Below are 17,356 nucleotides of genomic sequence, written 5' to 3'. Positions count from 1 at the left end.
CTGAGCGTGATCCGTTATCTTCTGTTGGCGTCTGGGCATTTATTCAGATTTCCCTGAGTGTTGGACCCCACAGGTTGTAAGAGTTTTCTGTGAAATCTCTGGGTTCTCTTTTTCTTATCCTGCCCAGTAGGTGGCGCTCGTGGCACACGTTTGTCTACGGGATCCTCCAGTAAAAGTTGCTGTAGGTCCTTTAACTCTGGAAAACTCTCGCCGTAGGGGAGGTTTGGCAGCCGAAGCGTCTTGGAAGAGTGCCAGCCGGCCCGGGGGTCCAAACGCGGGGAGGGTCGCCGGCCGCCGCAGCACGTGAGAGCACCCGACCAAATTTCCTAGTCGGCCCGGGGCGCCAAGCGTGGCGGAAGGGCGCCAGCTGTCGCAGGCCAGGAGAGTGCACTGTTCCCAGGTGGACCAGGGAGTCACGTGTTTGGAAGGGACCCCCTGGTCACCGTTCTCCGCAGTCTGGGGATTTCTGACCCAACTCTTTCAGTTGGTCCGGGGGGCCTCGCGTGGTGGGGACGCCAGCCGCCGCGGCCTGAGGGGACCGCCTGCCCAATTCTGCCAGCTGGCCTGGGAATGAGGAAGGGAGGGACTCTGGCTGCTTGCCGTCCTGCCCAGGAAAGCCCGCGTCCCTCGGTGTTCTCACCGGAACTGGTTCTCCCAGACAGTCAGCCGTTCCAGGATGGGGTACGCTGTCCCTTTGATCTCCGTCGTGGCTCCGGGAGCTGCTCTGTATTGTCTCCACTCCCCCAGTAGCTGTTCTGGAGGAGGAAAGGTGAGGGCGGCAAGGCTGTCGAGGCTGGTGGTGGAGGAGCCGGTGAAGGCGGGGGAAGAGGGCACCATGGTGGTTGGAGAGCCGCCGGAGCAGGAGGGGGAAGAGGGGAGAAGGAGGGGAGAAGGAGGGTGGGCGTGTCGGCTGCTGCGGGGTGTCGGCGCCGCGCGGCGGGCCGACGGAGAAAGAGAGGGGAGAAGGAGGGCGGGCGGGTCGGCTGCTGCGGGGCATGGGCGCCGCGCGGCGGGCCGGCGGAGAAAGAGAGGGGAGAAGGAGGGCGGGCCGGCGGAGAAAGAGCTCCTTGTATTTTCTTTTAGCAGTTTTATGGTACTGGCTCTTATACTTTAGTCTTTGATCCACTTTGAGTTAATTTCTGTATAGGATGTAGGGTATGGATCCTTTTATTTTTTTGGCTATTGATATCCAGTTCTCCCATGCCCAGTTATTAAAAAGAGTATATTGTCCCAATTCAGTGGATTTAGGGACCTTGTCAAAAATCAGTTAACCATTGATTTGGTGGTCTATCTCCGTACTTTTGATTCGATTCCATTGGTCAGTACTTCTATCTTTGTGCCAGTACCATGTTGTTTTGACCACTGTGACTTTGTTATAAGCTTTAAAATGAGGAAGTGTTAGTCCTCCCACTTTGTTCTTCTTTTTCAGGATACTTTTCACTACTCAGGGTCTCTTTCTCTTCCAAACGAATTTGATAACGAGCTTTTCCATCTTCAAATAGATTTTTGGAATTTTGATTGGTATCACATTGAATCTGTAGATCAAATTGGGAAGAATTAACATCTTAACTGCATTTAACCTTCCTGTCTATGAGAAGGGAATGTCTTTTCACCTGTTTAAATGTTCTTTGATTTCTTTTAGCAATGTTTTATAGTTTTCTGTATACAGGACTTTACATCCTTGGTTAAGTTTATTCCTAGATACTTGATTCTTTTAGTTCCTATTTTGAATGGAATTTTTTCTTTAATTATCACCTCAGTTCATTGCTTATGTGTAGAAACATTACTGATTTTTTTTGCATTAACCTTGTATCCTGCCACTTTGCCTAATTTGTCTATTAACTCAAGAAGCTTTGTCACAGATTTCTCAGGGTTTTACAAGTATAGTATGCCATGTGCAAATAATGAAAGTTTTACTTCTTCCTTTTCAATTTGGATGCCTTTTCTTTCTTTCTTTTGCCTGTTTGCTGGGGTGTAGGAGAGCGGGGTGTGGCGGCGCCTAGGTCACTTGGGGCAGGGTATGTGGTGGGGGGCGTGGCAGCGTGTTGGTGCATGACATAGCAGGGCATGGCTTGCTTCCTCATCCCTTCCTCCCTGTCTGTGCACTCCTTTGGGCTCCGGGCTTCTGTATGGAAAGGGGAACAGCAGACTTGGTTGCTGGATGGTCCATATGAGCAAAGAATGCAAGCTTGCTGGTTTCCATTTCCCCAAGGAAGCGCCAAGCTGTGGAGCTGGGAGTGCTGACATACTAAGCTACCTGCAGGGCTAAGCTCTTCTTGGGCATGGCCTTTTGTCCCCAGTGGAGTCTGACCACTCCCACCATTCTCTGCGTCCCCATTCATCAGGTTTTTCACCCAGCACTTCCCTGTATAGTGTAGAAGATCTTCTTAGGTCGCTTTCACCGTGGAATTGCTGTCCTGGTCGTTTTTCTGTCACTTCCCTAGTTGTACCTTGGAGCAGGGGTAAACTCAGTCTATCCTATTCCCCTATTTATTTATTTATATTTTGGCATGGGCAGTCTCCAGGAATCGACCCCAGGTCTCCAGCATGACAGGCGAGAATTCTGCCACTCAACCACTGTTACCATCCCTCCCCTATTTACTTTTAGTGAGGACTGAGATAGAGGATGGGAGAAGATCACCTAATTGTACCTTTGTATTTTTCCTCTAGTTTAAGCAATTTAGGAATTATTTTAATAGTTTCTTTATATAAATACATATTTATAACAATTTTACATTATTATTTAGAATTGGTTTTAAAATGCTGAAATACAAAGTCAAAATTTGTATCAGAAATGAAGATTTAGATTGTTTTAGCTTTAGCCACAACATGTAGAGCTATACATATATAACAGTGTTCATTTGTATAAATATGTATTTCCTGTTTCAAAGCATTTAGTAAAATAAACTTATTCTTCCTACTATATATGTTGTGTCGGGGGGCTCCAAAGATCAGCCTCAGGGTCAGTAGGGGAATTCAGCATGTAGTCATAATTGTGGCTATAATTTTTTACAGCAAAAGGATATTGCCTTGGTTTGCCAGAGTTGCTATGGCAAATAACACACATTTGTTGGCTTAACAAAAGTTATTTATTGGCTCACAGTTTCTGAGGCTAGAAGTCCAAAACCAAGGTCTTGGTAGCCCATGCTTTCCCCCTGAAGTCTGTGGTGTTCTGGTGTGGGTTTGGCACAATTTTTAGGGTTCTTTGGCTTGCTTCTCTGTTTCCTTAACATGATAATTTCTCTCTTCTCTCTGGCTTCTACTAACTGCATCCAAATTTCCTCCATTGATAAGGATTCCAGTTTTATGGATTAAGACCCGCCTTAATTGAATTTGGCCTTCTCTAAAAAAGATCTTTGGAAGATCCTATTCACGAATGAGTCCACATATCTTAACATATTCAGAAATACTTCTTGAATAAGTTCCACCCACAGGAATATGGATTAAAACCTGAGTAATCTTTTATGGAGTACATGATTCAATCCCAACAGATAACCAGCACAATTAGCAAAGGGAAAAGGTAATGGTACATCAGTCAAAGTCTGGAGGAAACCATGGATAAGCTTCCAAGGGTCCTTTGCCAGTGGAGCTGCATAGAATGTGCTTAATTGCCCCAGCACTGAGTTTTCACAACATGTATGAAATGTTGCCAAACAGGGAGGCTCATAAGAGACTCGCTACCCAGAGTTTTTATTTGGGGCTTATCACATAGGCTCCCTCTACCTAGCATTTCCAAATTGTATATCCACACAAGTAAAGCAGGTGCAGCATAAACCACATTGTCTGTGTAAACATGTTTAAGCACAGTGAGCCACTCTTAGCAGTTCTGAGAATGAAAGGACCCCCTTCCCAAATTCCTGTTCCCTGACGCCAGCAGGAGACAACCTTGAAAGCACATCTTAGGTATTAACAGTCAGTCAGGCCTGCTATGGTAACTCTTTTCTCAACACTTTTTTTTTTTTAATAGAAAGGAATAAGTTACCTCCTTTTTAAATTTTCTTGTCTCTAATATTTTCTCTCAAGTGTTTTCTTCATTTTCACATCTGTGAGAAAAAGTAAAACAATGTAAAAATTTGGATGTAGAAAATAGATTTTCTTGACAGCACTGTAGTTAGAGCAGTAGTTGTAGTTGATGTTCAATGAAGTATTTACTAATTTATTACTGCATTCTAATTTCCAAAAATGAAAACAAATATCTATTCTTTTGCAATCCTTAATCCTCTTACAGATAACAGTATTCTGTATTTTTATTGTACTAATGGCTAACACTTTATTCAAGAACAAATTAGGTTTTGAAATCCATTCTTTGCTATATTGGTTTTAGAAATAGGCATTTAGGATCATCCAGTATAAGATCCCTTATGCTGTGCTGTGAAATTAATATCTGGTGACTTAATTTTTTTTATCCTTTTCATTCTTATGTTCAGAAAATAAAGCTATAGAAAGGAAAGGTGCATATATATCAGTTTCTTAGTAGCCACTATGTAGTACTACTCTTCTCTAAGGAAATAACTGAATTGGAAAGGATTGTCCAAGTGCTGCAAAAGCTCCCAAGAGATATAAAACTTACTTTGCAAAATTTAATGTCATTTTTCTTCTCATCATCAGTTTAAAATTTTAAATGTGAGCATTTAAATTAATTTTATTTTGGATATTTTAAGATTTTCAGTAAAATTATTTAGTTGACACTTGATGTAAATCTTTTTCCCCTTAAGTGGACCACTGTTATACAATATTTCAAGTCAACTGACCACTACAACCTGCTATGTATGAACATGACAATACGCTTGCTTGTAGCTGCATCCTAATCCTTACGATTGAAATAAAAAACCTTTCGTAATGACAGTAATTTGTGTTTCTTTGAACTACTTGATTAAACATGTTTTAACACAAGTTGCATTGTTGATCAATATATTAATAAGATAATCATTCTGCCATATTCAGCGTTAGTCTAGCATTTATTACAAAATTGTAGTTATGTCTTGGTTTTAAGACAGATATAGATAAATTGGAATGAACATGGAGAAGAACAACATAGTGATTAAAATTTAGCAGATAGGTCCACTGAAAGAATGTTAAAGGAGTTATTAGCCCTCTGGAAAAATGACAGAACTATAGCTTAAAAGTTGACTTTATTATTTAAACAGTTACTACCAGAAGAATACTAACCATCTACTTTTCCATCTCTACCTAGAACAGATTTAGAAGAAATTATACTTAAATTCAAGCTGTAAAAAAACAACACAGATATTAATATCTGCCTAACAAGAAAGAATCAAAATCAGTATTAGTGGCATTCATGAATAAATCGAAAAGCAAAGTGTACTTGGTACCTGAGTTTGTTTTACTGGGACTTTTAGTCATTGCATATATACACAATGATTGATAGTCATAATCTGTTTATATTCCTAGATTTCTATTGTTGAGGATGAAACAGCTAATTCCCAAATTTAGTCAATTAGTAAGATTCTGGGTGTTTTTTTTTTTTCAATTATTTTTATTTGGTGTTGGCAAATGATTTTGGTAATGAATCTGGTTGTTTTAAGGGTTAGAATACTGAAGATACTGAAAAGAGATAATTACCCTTAAAAGTAAAGTTAAAAAGTGAGATGCCCAGTTACCTCAGCACTACAGTGATATTTTAGTTTGGAAAATTATATATCATTTGTTACATGTATTATACAAATCTCATGTTGTATAATGGAATTATTTCTTAGGCAAAATTAATAGACTGCAATAGCCAGAACAACAGAGCTCTGTTCCTGAGGTCAAGATCTAGAACTATAGCAGTCTTCTTTTATTTAACTCTTCTTTATAATAGAAGCCCTTGTGCTTTAAATAGTAGAGAGAGAATCTTTTGCTCAAAATGATGATTGGACTAGGTAACCTATTAAAATGCCTTCCAGCTCAACAAGTAATTTGTGAATTAGTGCTTTTTGTCGTGAATTTAATAATGGAGATATTATGGTATAGTACAAAGAACCATAATGGTACATAATAGTTTAGTATTCAGAACATTTGAGTCTGTAATAAGAAGCTGTGTTAACTCCACTGGACTTCATTTCTCCTTATAGTTAGATGGGGAGGGAGAGTCAAACTAGTCAATTTCAGTTACCCCTTCCAGTTTTAAGTTTTAAAGAGAAAAGTTCCTCTACCTTTGAAAGATAGCAACAGTCTTTTTAGGTCTATTGCATGGCTCAGTTTTAATAGATCTAGTCCAAATTAAAGTTTTCATTCTGTTTAAACTGGTTGACTGTTTCAGCATCAGAACTTAATATATCTGAGCTATGACCAATTATTATTAACCAAAAATAAAGAAAGTTGACTTGATTCTATCCTATTAGAACATTTTAATTATGCATTTATTTGATATATTTCATGGTATTTTCTAGGGAACTGAGGAGGAGTGAAATTGAAATAAAAGTCTTTACACCTTAAAATATTTTCAGGCAAAATGTGGAAAGACTTCCGATATTTTTCAATTTTATTTTAATTTTCATAACCCCCCCAAAGATATATAATTTTTAGAATTTAAGTAAAAAAAACAATTGAAGCTGTTTTTTTTTTTTTTTTTCTTTTTGGTTTAATGCTAGGAATTAGCAACAATGTTGGCTAGTAAGTACCTTGTAGAAAACTAAGGCTCAGATAATTTGCCAGGATTTTCTCCATACTAAAAGGTAAGAGTCAGAACTAGAGTTTAAAACTCAGTTGTGTTTTCATTAAAAACTTATATTCTTTTCTGTGATTCTCAGTGTTAGCTGTGTTTGAGAGTCATCTGAGTGCCTGAAAAAAAATACAATGTCAGTTTCACTGATGATCAGTAGATCTTGAAGAGTGTCCCAGATATGTGTATAAAGCTCTAGGAGTGAGATTTATGATCAGTAAGAATAATACTCTACATCAGCTGTTTTCAACTTCAAAGTCTGTAGAAATCACTTGAAGATCTTGCTAAAATGCAGATTTGGGCTCAGAAGATCTGGGGCCTGAGAGTTTGCCTTTCTAATTGCAGATGACATAATTGATATAAGTCCTTTGCATCAACACTATGAATAGTTAAGATTTACATTGTGTGGTATTTGATTTGAAATTTTTGGTTATAATTCCTGTGAAGGCTGTTTCACTTTTCTGTAAGGGATATTAAATCATGCTACTTACTTAGCCTTTTGATTTTTATTTGAATAAGAGTTTTAACTTCATATGTAAAAGCGACAAGTTACAAAATACTTAAACTTTAAATCATTCCACTATGTTAGTTTAATCACATTCTATTAATTGATTTACAGTTATGCGTTGGTGGGTTTTGATAGTTTGATGAAAAGTTTATCTGAAGAACTCAACTTGGTAACATCACTTTATTAGTCCTTTGCTGCAAAGAAAGTAAATGTATCAATTCTACTTTTTCTTTCTAGTTTTTGAATATTATAAAGGAAATATCAGTAAACCTGTAATTCAGAATATTCAGTTTTGGAAGAGGAAAAGGATTCTCACAGTTAAATGTCTACCCTTTCCAGGTTCCCCAGTACCACCATTGCCATCTGTTATGTCTCCTAGCAGGGTTGCAGCTAGTCGACTGGCTCAACAAGGAAGTGATTTAATTGTTCCTGCAGGTATTCACTGCACTGATTGAATAAAGCTCTTCTTGCTACTGCTGAAGCTAAACTAATGTTCTCAGTTTCCTAATCACTTGCTTTATATTTTTAGATATGTGTTGTTCTGACTTTTTTGATGGCTGCTACTCCTTTTTAACAATAAAGGAAATAATCCTTCTAGCTATAACCTATTTTTCTTGCTTTTCAAAATTCTTAGACTATGTCTCAAGCCTGAAGTTTAATTCATTATAATTTTTTTTTAATTGTAAAATATGTATTCGTTTTTAGAAGCATCTTTTCTTTGCTCTGAAAATGTAGGCTCACTTATTCAATCCTAAACTTCCAGCTTTGCAGCTCTGCCCCGTTTCCTGATAAACAAAATAAGACCTTCAACATTTGGGCTGTTGATTACTTGGAATGAGTCAAGTGGAATGATAGTGTTTTCTTCTTTTTAGTCTTAACTTACAAATAGTTTGCAGATTGCAACAGAATACTATGTAATTTACCATTTATACCCAATAGAAAATACTTGCGAAAACAACCTCGTATTGTATCTGCCCTGTACTTTATATGGCTGACCTATCAAAACAGGAGAAAAATTAAACTTCATATGTTTAATATGAAATATTGCCACTTTATATTTCTTTTCTATGAGAATTTTGTAAATTTGTAAAGGTGTTTGATTTTATGCATTGTTCTTGAATCTTAGACTGTGGTAAAGCTGTGGTAAAAGCTGGTCTGACTATCAGATTTAGTGAGAGAAGGAGTTTTGGCTGATCTTAATTTTGTAATGAGTTTTACAGCTTTTCCTCTTCTTTATCATTCTAAAATTATTAGAAAGTTTCCATTCCAAGTCATTTGTGTCATGAAATTTATTAAACATTTTCTGCTTTAAAAATATATTTCACATTAGGAAATATATAGTTGTAGGGTTGCTTTTATGTCATAATTTCTTAAATGTTGGAGCAATACATTGTCAAGGCTTTATACTGCTCTTATTAATCATGATTTGTTGTGGTTGTTGTTTTGTCTCTTGAGAAAAAGGAGGTAGAATGTAGATCTGATTTTGACCCAGCCTTTCATTCTTGTGTTCAGATAGTTTTAATGGTTATTTGAAATTTAAATTATATTTTTAAATCCTCCAGAATTATAGCAGTGCCCAGTTTTTGCTCTAGTCTACATAATACAATCAGAGAAGATCATTGGGGAATATATTCCTTTCAGACTCATTGACAAAGACCATTTTTTGTAGGGTTATAAGATTATAAGATTAGTTATAAACATCTTTTTATGAAATGAATAGCAGCTTACTTAGAAAAGGTTTATTGCAGCAATTTTTTTTAAGATACTGACACCCAAACCACATGACATCTGCTTTTAATGGTCAGAAATGTTTCGAAGTCAGTATGAAATTACACTCAGAGGTTCCAGAAAGCTTTGGTCTTCACTTTGTGGAAAACTTTTTAGTTTAAAATGCGTAAGTAGTTTAATTTGAGCAGCATCAGTGTTTTGCCTTCTATCCCAACTTGTGCTTTGTATTTTATATTTTGTTAAAATCATTCAGGTGGCCAGAGAACACAAGCAAAAAGTGGACCAGTTATTCTAGCAGATGAAATTAAAAATCCTGCAATGGAGAAGTTAGAACTTGTTAGAAAATGGAGTCTAAACACGTACAAGGTTCGTAATGTTTAATATTTCCACCCTAAATGGCTCTAAGAATTTTCATTTGCATGGTGTTCGATGTTATGTTGCAATTATAAGAACATATAGGGAAGAATAATTCCATCTGCCCATGGAAATACAATTAGAGAATGAAATATTTTGTTTTATCGTTGATCTCTGCAAAAATGTAGTTGGAGCAGTCAATAGCAGAAGAATAAATTTCAGGTTTTACAAACTATAAAATGTAAAATGTTTATTAACTAACTGAATACATACATAATTACGGAAATATATTGCCTTGGAATACCTTTAGAACTGCTTTAGATATATTGCTCTGCCCCTTTTGATCCTTTATAGCAATTGAAGTTCAGTGTAGTGCTGCTAAAGATACATCCCTTACCCCACCCCCATCCCCACCTCCCGCTTTTGATACTTTGTGGCAGTTGAAGTTCAGGTAAAGTACATTAGCTCTCCAGAGTTTGAAATTCTCTGTTATAATTACTGAGCATTAACTGTACAGGTAGCACCAGATTGCAAATGAGTTGGGTTTCAAAAGTTAATTAATGTTATTAGATGTGTTGCCTCAAAATAATTGGTGGTTGTTTTCTTAAGCCCTCCCTAAAATAAATATGGAAATTATTTAATCTGTGCTTTATTTGACGTATCACTAATAGTTTATATCACTAATAGTTTAATATTTAAGTATCTTTGAATCTTGACAAGGACAAGACAGAATTAGTGAAATAGGTGGATCAAAGTCCTAGAAGCTCAAATTAGAGCATTAGCCTCTCTCTGTATTCATGAACTCGTTATGAATGAGTCTAGTGATTTTTAAATCAGGAATTGTTTGCATTTTATACAAAGCAAGTCCCTCTTATGGTCTTTTTTATGATACAGAAGTAAATTTATTCTTTCAGTTGATATTTTGAAAATGTGATCTGAAAACCTCTGCAAAGTATATTGCATCATTCAAAAGTGGTACCTCCTTAAACCATTTTCATCCAATATATATATAGTTAATCATTGCCTTTCCTGTTCTCAAAGATGTGGATTCTCTCAGTCCATGTTTGTTTTTCCTTTTTTTTCCTCATAGCACAACATTTCACCCAGTGTTAATACTTATATTCTATCTTCTCTGTTATCCCACAAATTTAGTCATTAAATCCTATGAATTCTGCCTTCTTAATATTCTTTGACTTTTTCTACTCTTTATTCCAGCCTTCACAGTTATATTTCATATCTCTATCGCTCTCCCACATTTCAAGTAAAAGCTTTTTAACAGATTATTTTATAGTCTTCTCTACTGTGCTGTTGAAATGCAGTTATACCAGCAATGAATTGGCTTTTACAATGGGGATTTTTGAACTTACAATTTTACAATTCCAGTTTAACTGGCATCAACAAGATGTTACTCTGAAGACAGGTCACCAGCATCTGGGACATCTGTTCACATGGGAAGGCACATAGCAACATCTGCTGGTCCTTTTCCTTCGTTTCATTGCTTCCAGCTTTTAGCTTTAGTGGCTTCCTCTCTGAACTTCTGTGGCTCCTGTCCTATCTTCTCCAGGGCTTTTTTCCATGAACATCCCTTAGCCTCTTCTGTGTGTCCTCTATCCTCTTATAAAGGACTCCAATAAAAGGATTAAGACCCACCTTAAATGGGATGGATCTCATCTCAACTGAGATAACCTAATCAAAAGGACTATAAGTCCCCCAAGCTGCAGACGCTGGCACCTCTCCCCCACAGGCACAGCAGCCTGGTTCCTAAGGGAAAAGAAAACAGACTTTACTAGCAGCAGAGGCTTAGCCCAACCAAGCTCCAGTTGTGAAATTAATTAACAAATTCTGACTACTGAAAATAGGCCCCCAGCTCAGATAAATCTTGGATAAGAACTAAAGGTACTAGAAGTTCATCCACCCCACCCCCAAACCCTAGCAGAGAGGGGGTGGGGCTGACCTAGAGGAAAAAAAAAGAGGCTTTTTGGATCTGACAGTACAAAATACTTGAAAAGGGTGGGATCCTAAAAACAAATGGGGTGTGTGGGGGGGGAGACACATATAGCCTGGGGATACATAGAGCAGTGTACCAACTTAAGCTCTTGATTAACGAACCTGAGAAATGGGGCTCTTACACTGAAAAGGATTTTTTTTTACTTGGTTTCTACTATTTAACAGCCCATTAGATAGAACGGAAGCCTTCTCAGGCATCACCTGCCCCAGGCAAGGGCAGAATTAAGCTTTTCTGGCAGCTTTGCTTTCCCTAGGAGAGGGGTGGAGCCCAGCTCAGGTGGAATCCCTCCCTCAAGGAATTCAGATCCCAGGAACAGAAAAACTGAAGCAATTAAATCCAGCCTACAACCTCTCCTCTGTCTCAGCCACTCCCCAGCAGGGAGAGTTTGCTGAAATTAAAGGCCCTACATCACTTTATGCTGGTGTGTGAAACTGTAGGCAGACAAGCACCACATACTGGGTAGGATAGGATACACAGAGTCTAGAGGTTTCATAGGAAAGTTTGTCAACATACTGGCTCCCACACTCAGGGAAGATTGATGCAGGTGACTCTTTCCTGCTGGAAGGAGGCTAGTCTGGTCTGGGAAAATCTGACTGGGGTCTATAATATCTAAGTAGACCCTCCTAAGGAAAAAAAAATGGCTCCATATAGGCAGGGCAAGAAACAAGAAAACAAGAACTGAAAAATTCTGATCCGTTAAAAAATACCTATGTAGAGGTCTAGAATAAGCTGAATTCAACGTCAAAGAAAAGATAGAGAATAAAGCCATCCAGCAAGAAAATACTAGGCGAAAGAGTGAAGACAGTCTCCAGAATAAACAAATTAAGGAAATCAAATGCCTAGACCCCAGCAAAAAATAGCAAGTCATACTAGGGAAGATATGGCCCAGTCGAAGGAACAAAGTAACAATTCAAATGGATGCAGGATTTGAAGTAACTAATTCAGGATGTTCGAACAGACGTGGAAAACATCTTCAGAAATCAAATCAGCAAGTTGAGAGAGGATATAAAAAAGGCAATGGGCAAACAAAAAGAAAAAAAGTTGAAAGTCTGAAAAAACTAATGGGAATGAAAGGCATGGTAGAAAAGATGAAAAAAATAAAACAAAGGAAACTTACAATGATAGATTTGAAGAGGCAGAAAAAAGGATTAGTGAACTGGAGGGCAGGACATCTGAAATCCAACATGCAAAAGAAAATTTAGGGAAAAGAATGGAAATAAATGAGCAGGGTCTCAGGGAATTGAATGACAACATGAAATGCACAAATATATGTGTTGTGGATGTCCCAGAAGGAGAAGAGAAGGGTAAAGGAGGAGAAAGACTAATGGAGGAAATTATCACTGAAAAATTCCCATCTCTTATGAAAGACATAAAATTATAGATCGAAGAAGAGCAGCATACCCCAAACAGAATAGATCCAAATAGACATACTCCAAGACACTAATCAGAATGTCAGATGTCAAAGAGAGAGAATTTTAGAAGCAGCAAAAGAAAAGCAATTCATCACATACAAGGGAAGCCCAATAAGACTGTGTGTGAATTTCTCAGCAGAAACCCTGGAGGCGAGAAGGCAGTGGTATGATATATTTAAGATTCTAAAAGAGAAAACAGTCAACCAGGTATTCTGTATCTAGCAAAATTGTTCTTCACAAATGAGGGGAAATTAAAACATTTTCGGACAAAATAATCACTGAGAGAATTTGTGACCAAGAGACCGACTCTGCAAGAAATACTAAAGGGAGCACTAAGAGGCAGACACAAAAAGATGGGAGAGAGAGGTATGGAGAAGAGTGTAGAAGTGAAGACTATCAGTAAAGGTAAAAAGAGAAAAAAAATGGGATGCAACATATAAAATCCAAAAGGCAAAATGTAGAAGAAAGTACTGCCTTTACAGTAATAACAATAAATGTTAATGGATTAAACTCACCAATCAAAAGTCATAGACTGGCAGAATGGATTAAAAACAGGACCCATCTATAGGCTGTTTACAGGAGACTCCTTTAGAGCCAAGGACATAAATAGTTTGAAAGTGAAAGGTCGGGAAGATATTTCATGCAAACAACAATCAGAAAAAAGCAGGAGTAGCTATAATAATATCTGGCAAATTAGACTTCAAATGTAAAGCAATTAAAAGAGACAAAGAAGGACACTATGTATTAATAAAAGGAAAAATTCAACAAGAAGACATAGCAATCGTGAATATTTATTTTCCAAGCCAGAGTGCTCCAAAATATATGAGGCAAACACTGAAAGGAGAAATAGACACCTCTATCATAATAGTTGGAGACCTCAATTCCCCACTCTTATCAATGGATAGAACATCCAGACAGAGGCTCAATAAAGAAACAGAATAGAGAGTCTAGAGGAAAGTACCTGAAACTGTAGAGCTGTCTTCCAGTAGCCATGTTTCTTGAAGATGAATGTATAATGATACAGCTTTCACAGTGTGACTATGTGATTGTGAAACCTTGTGTCTGGATGCTCCTTTTATCTATGGTATGGAAAGATGAGTAAAAAATATGGATTAAAAATAAATGAATAAATAATAGGAGGAACAAATGTTAAAGCAAATTGAGTAGATTGAAATACTAGTGATCAGTGAAAGGGAGTGTTAAGGGATATAGAAAAAATAGGGGGAACAAAGGTTAAAATAAATTGGGTAGATGGAAATACTAGTGGTCAATGAGAGGGAGGGGTAAGGAGTATATGTACAAGTTTTTCATTTTTTCTTTTTATTTATTTTTCTAGAGTGATGCAAATGTTCTAAAAAAATGATCATGGTAGGCAGGCAATGGTGACTCAGTGGCAGAGTTCTTGCCTGCCATGCCGGAGACCCGGGTTTGATTCCCAGTGCCTGCCCATGTAAAAAAAAAAAAAATGATCATGGTGATGAATATACTACTATGTGATGATATTGTGAGCCATTGATTATACACCATATATGGAATGTTTGTATATTAAGAATGTATGTGCTTGTATGTTGTTGTATCAATAAAAATTCTTAAAAAAAGGCATTTGACAAAAATTCAACTTCTTTCTTGTTGGAAACACTTCAAAGAAGAATAGAAGGGAACTTCCTCAAGATGATAGAGGAGTATATGAAAAATCCACAGCTAACATCATCCTCAATAGGGAAAGACTGAACGCTTTCCCCCTAAGATCAGGAAAACGACAAGAATGCCTACTGTCACCACTGTTATTCAATATTGTATTGAAAGTTCTATCCAGAGCAATTAGACAAAGAAAAGAAATACAAGGCATCAAAATTGGAAAGGAAGAAGTAAAACTCTCACTATTTGCACATGATATGATACTGTATGTTGAAAACCCAAAAAAATCCACAGCAAAAATACTAGAGCTGATAAATGAGTACAGCATAATGGCAGGGTACAGTACCAACACTCAAAAGCCGGTAGTGTTTTTTTTTGTTTGTTTGTTTGTTTTTTTGGTTGACACATGTGATTGTTTAATTTTGTAAATATTTTTTTATTAATTAAAAAAATTAACTAACACAACATTTAGAAATCATTCCATTCTACATATGCAATCAGTAATTCTTAATATCATCACATAGATGTATGATCATCATTTCTTAGTACATATGCATCGATTTAGAAAAAGAAATAGCAAGACAACAGAAAAAGAAATAAAATGATAATATAGAGAAAAAATAAAAATAAAAATAAAAAATGCAAAAATATATAAGAAAAAAACAACTATAGCTCAGATGCAGCTTCATTCAGTGTTTTAACATAATTACATTACAATTAGGTAGTATTGTGCTGTCCATTTTTTTTTTTTTTTTAGAAATCATACCATTCTACATATGCAATCAGTAATTCTTAACATCATCACATAGATGCATGATCATCGTTTCTTAGTACATTTGCATCGGTTTAGAAGAACTAGCAATATAACCGAAAAAGATATACAATGTTAATATAGAGAAAAAAAATAGAAGTAATAATAGTAAGAACAAAACAAAACAAAACAAAACAAAAACCTATACCTCGGATGCAGCTTCATTCAGTGTTTTAACATGATTACTTTACAATTAGGTATTATTGTGCTGTCCATTTTTGAGTTTTTGTATCTAGTCCTGTCGCGCAGTCTGTATCCCATCAGCTCCAATTACCCATTATCTTACCCTGTTTCTAAATCTTGCTGAACTCTGTTACCAATGACATATTCCAAGTTTATTCTCGAATGTCGATTCACATCATTGGGACCATACAGTATTTTGGCTTTTAGTTATTGGCTAGACTCACTCAGCATAATGTTCTCTAGCTCCATCCATGTTATTACATGCTTCATAAGTTTATCCTGTCTTAAAGCTGCATAATATTCCATTGTATGTATATACCACAGTTTGTTTAGCCACTCGTCTGTTGATGGACATTTTGGCTGTTTCCATCTCTTTGCAATTGTAAATAACGCTGCTATAAACATTGGTGTGCAAATGTCCGTTTGAGTTTTTGCCCTTAATTCCTTTGAGTAGATTCCCAGCAATGGTATTGTTGGGTCGTATGGCAATTCTATATTCAGCTTTTTGAGGAACCGCCAAACTGCCTTCCACAGTGGTTGCACCATTTGACATTCCCACCAACAGTGGATAAGCATGCCTCTTTCTCCGCATCCTCTCCAGCACTTGTCATTTTCTGTTTTGTTGATAATGGCCATTCTGGTGGGTGTGAGATGATATCTCATTGTGGTTTTGATTTGCATTTCTCTAATGGCCAGGGACATTGAGCATCTGTTCATGTGCCTTTTGGCCATTTGTATTTCCTCCTCTGAGAGGTGTCTATTCAAGTCTTTTTCCCATTTTGTAATTGGGTTGGCTGTCTTTTTGTTGTTGAGTTGAACAATCTCTTTATATATTCTGGATACTAGACCTTTATCTGATATGTCGTTTCCTAATATTGATTCCCATTGTGTAGGCTGTCTTTCTACTTTCTTGATGAAGTTCTTTGATGCACAAAAGTGTTTAATTTTGAGGAGTTCCCATTTATTTATTTCCTTCTTCAGTGCTCTTGCTTTAGGTTTAAGGTCCATAAAACTGCCTCCAATTGTAAGATTCATAAGATATCTCCCTACATTTTCCTCTAACTGTTTTATGGTCTTAGACCTAATGTTTAGATTTTTAATCCATTTTGAGTTAACTTTTGTGTAGGGTGTGAGATATGGGTCTTCTTTCATTCTTTTGCATATGGATATCCAGTTCTCTAGGCACCATTTGTTGAAGAGACTGTTCTGTCCCAGGTGAGTTGGCTTACTGCCTTATCAAAGATCAAATGTCCATAGATGAGAGGGTCTATATCTGAGCACTCTATTCGATTCCATTGGTCGATATATCTATCTTTATGCCAATACCATGCTGTTTTGACCACTGTGGCTTCATAATATGCCTTAAAGTCAGGCAGTGCAAGACCTCCAGCTTCGTTTTTTTTCCTCAAGATGTTTTTAGCAATTCAGGGCACCCTCCCCTTCCAGATAAATTTGCTTATTGGTTTTTCTATTTCTGAAAAATAAGTTGTTGGGATTTTGATTGGTATTGCATTGAATCTGTAAATCAATTTAGGTAGGATTGACATCTTAACTATATTTAGTCTTCCAATCCATGAACACGGTATGCCCTTCCATCTATTTAGGTCTTCTGTGATTTCTTTTAGCAGTTTTTTGTAGTTTTCTTTATATAGGTTTTTTGTCTCTTTAGTTAAATTTATTCCTAGGTATTTTATTCTTTTAGTTGCAATTGTAAATGGGATTCGTTTCTTGATTTCCCCCTCCGCTTGTTCATTGCTAGTGTATAGAAATGCTACAGATTTTTGAATGTTGATCTTGTAACCTGCTACTTTGCTGTACTCATTTATTAGCTCTAGTAGTTTTGTTGTGGATTTTTCCAGGTTTTCGACATATAGTATCATATCGTCTGCAAACAGTGATAGTTTTACTTCTTCCTTTCCTATTTTGATGCCTTGTATTTCTTTTTCTTGTCTAATTGCTCTGGCTAGAACCTCCAACACAATGTTGAATAATAGTGGTGATAGTGGACATCCTTGTCTTGTTCCTGATCTTAGGGGGAAAGTTTTGAATT

General features: G+C 36.9%; 1 protein-coding gene across 6 annotated transcripts in view; it reads left to right on the top strand.

The window, feature by feature from the left end:
- ARFIP1 (ARF interacting protein 1) overlaps nt 1–17,356 on the top strand; it is a 176,231-nt gene that overhangs the window by 65,780 nt on the left and 93,095 nt on the right. For 5 of the 6 annotated variants that reach the window (XM_077139772.1, XM_077139771.1, XM_077139774.1 and 2 more), the window contains exons 4-5: nt 7,512–7,607; nt 9,154–9,266. The exons of the other annotated variant lie outside the window; for it this stretch is intronic. In XM_077139772.1, the coding sequence (XP_076995887.1) occupies nt 7,512–7,607; nt 9,154–9,266 (209 nt within the window). The remainder of the gene's footprint in view (nt 1–7,511; nt 7,608–9,153; nt 9,267–17,356) is intronic. 6 annotated transcript variants of the gene reach the window in all.

This window comes from Tamandua tetradactyla, chromosome 22, assembly GCF_023851605.1.
Source record: "Tamandua tetradactyla isolate mTamTet1 chromosome 22, mTamTet1.pri, whole genome shotgun sequence".
In the NCBI taxonomy this organism is placed as follows: Eukaryota; Metazoa; Chordata; class Mammalia; order Pilosa; family Myrmecophagidae; genus Tamandua; species Tamandua tetradactyla.
The sequence above is the reverse complement of the archived record's forward strand: the minus strand, read 5'-3'. Positions and strand labels throughout refer to the sequence as shown.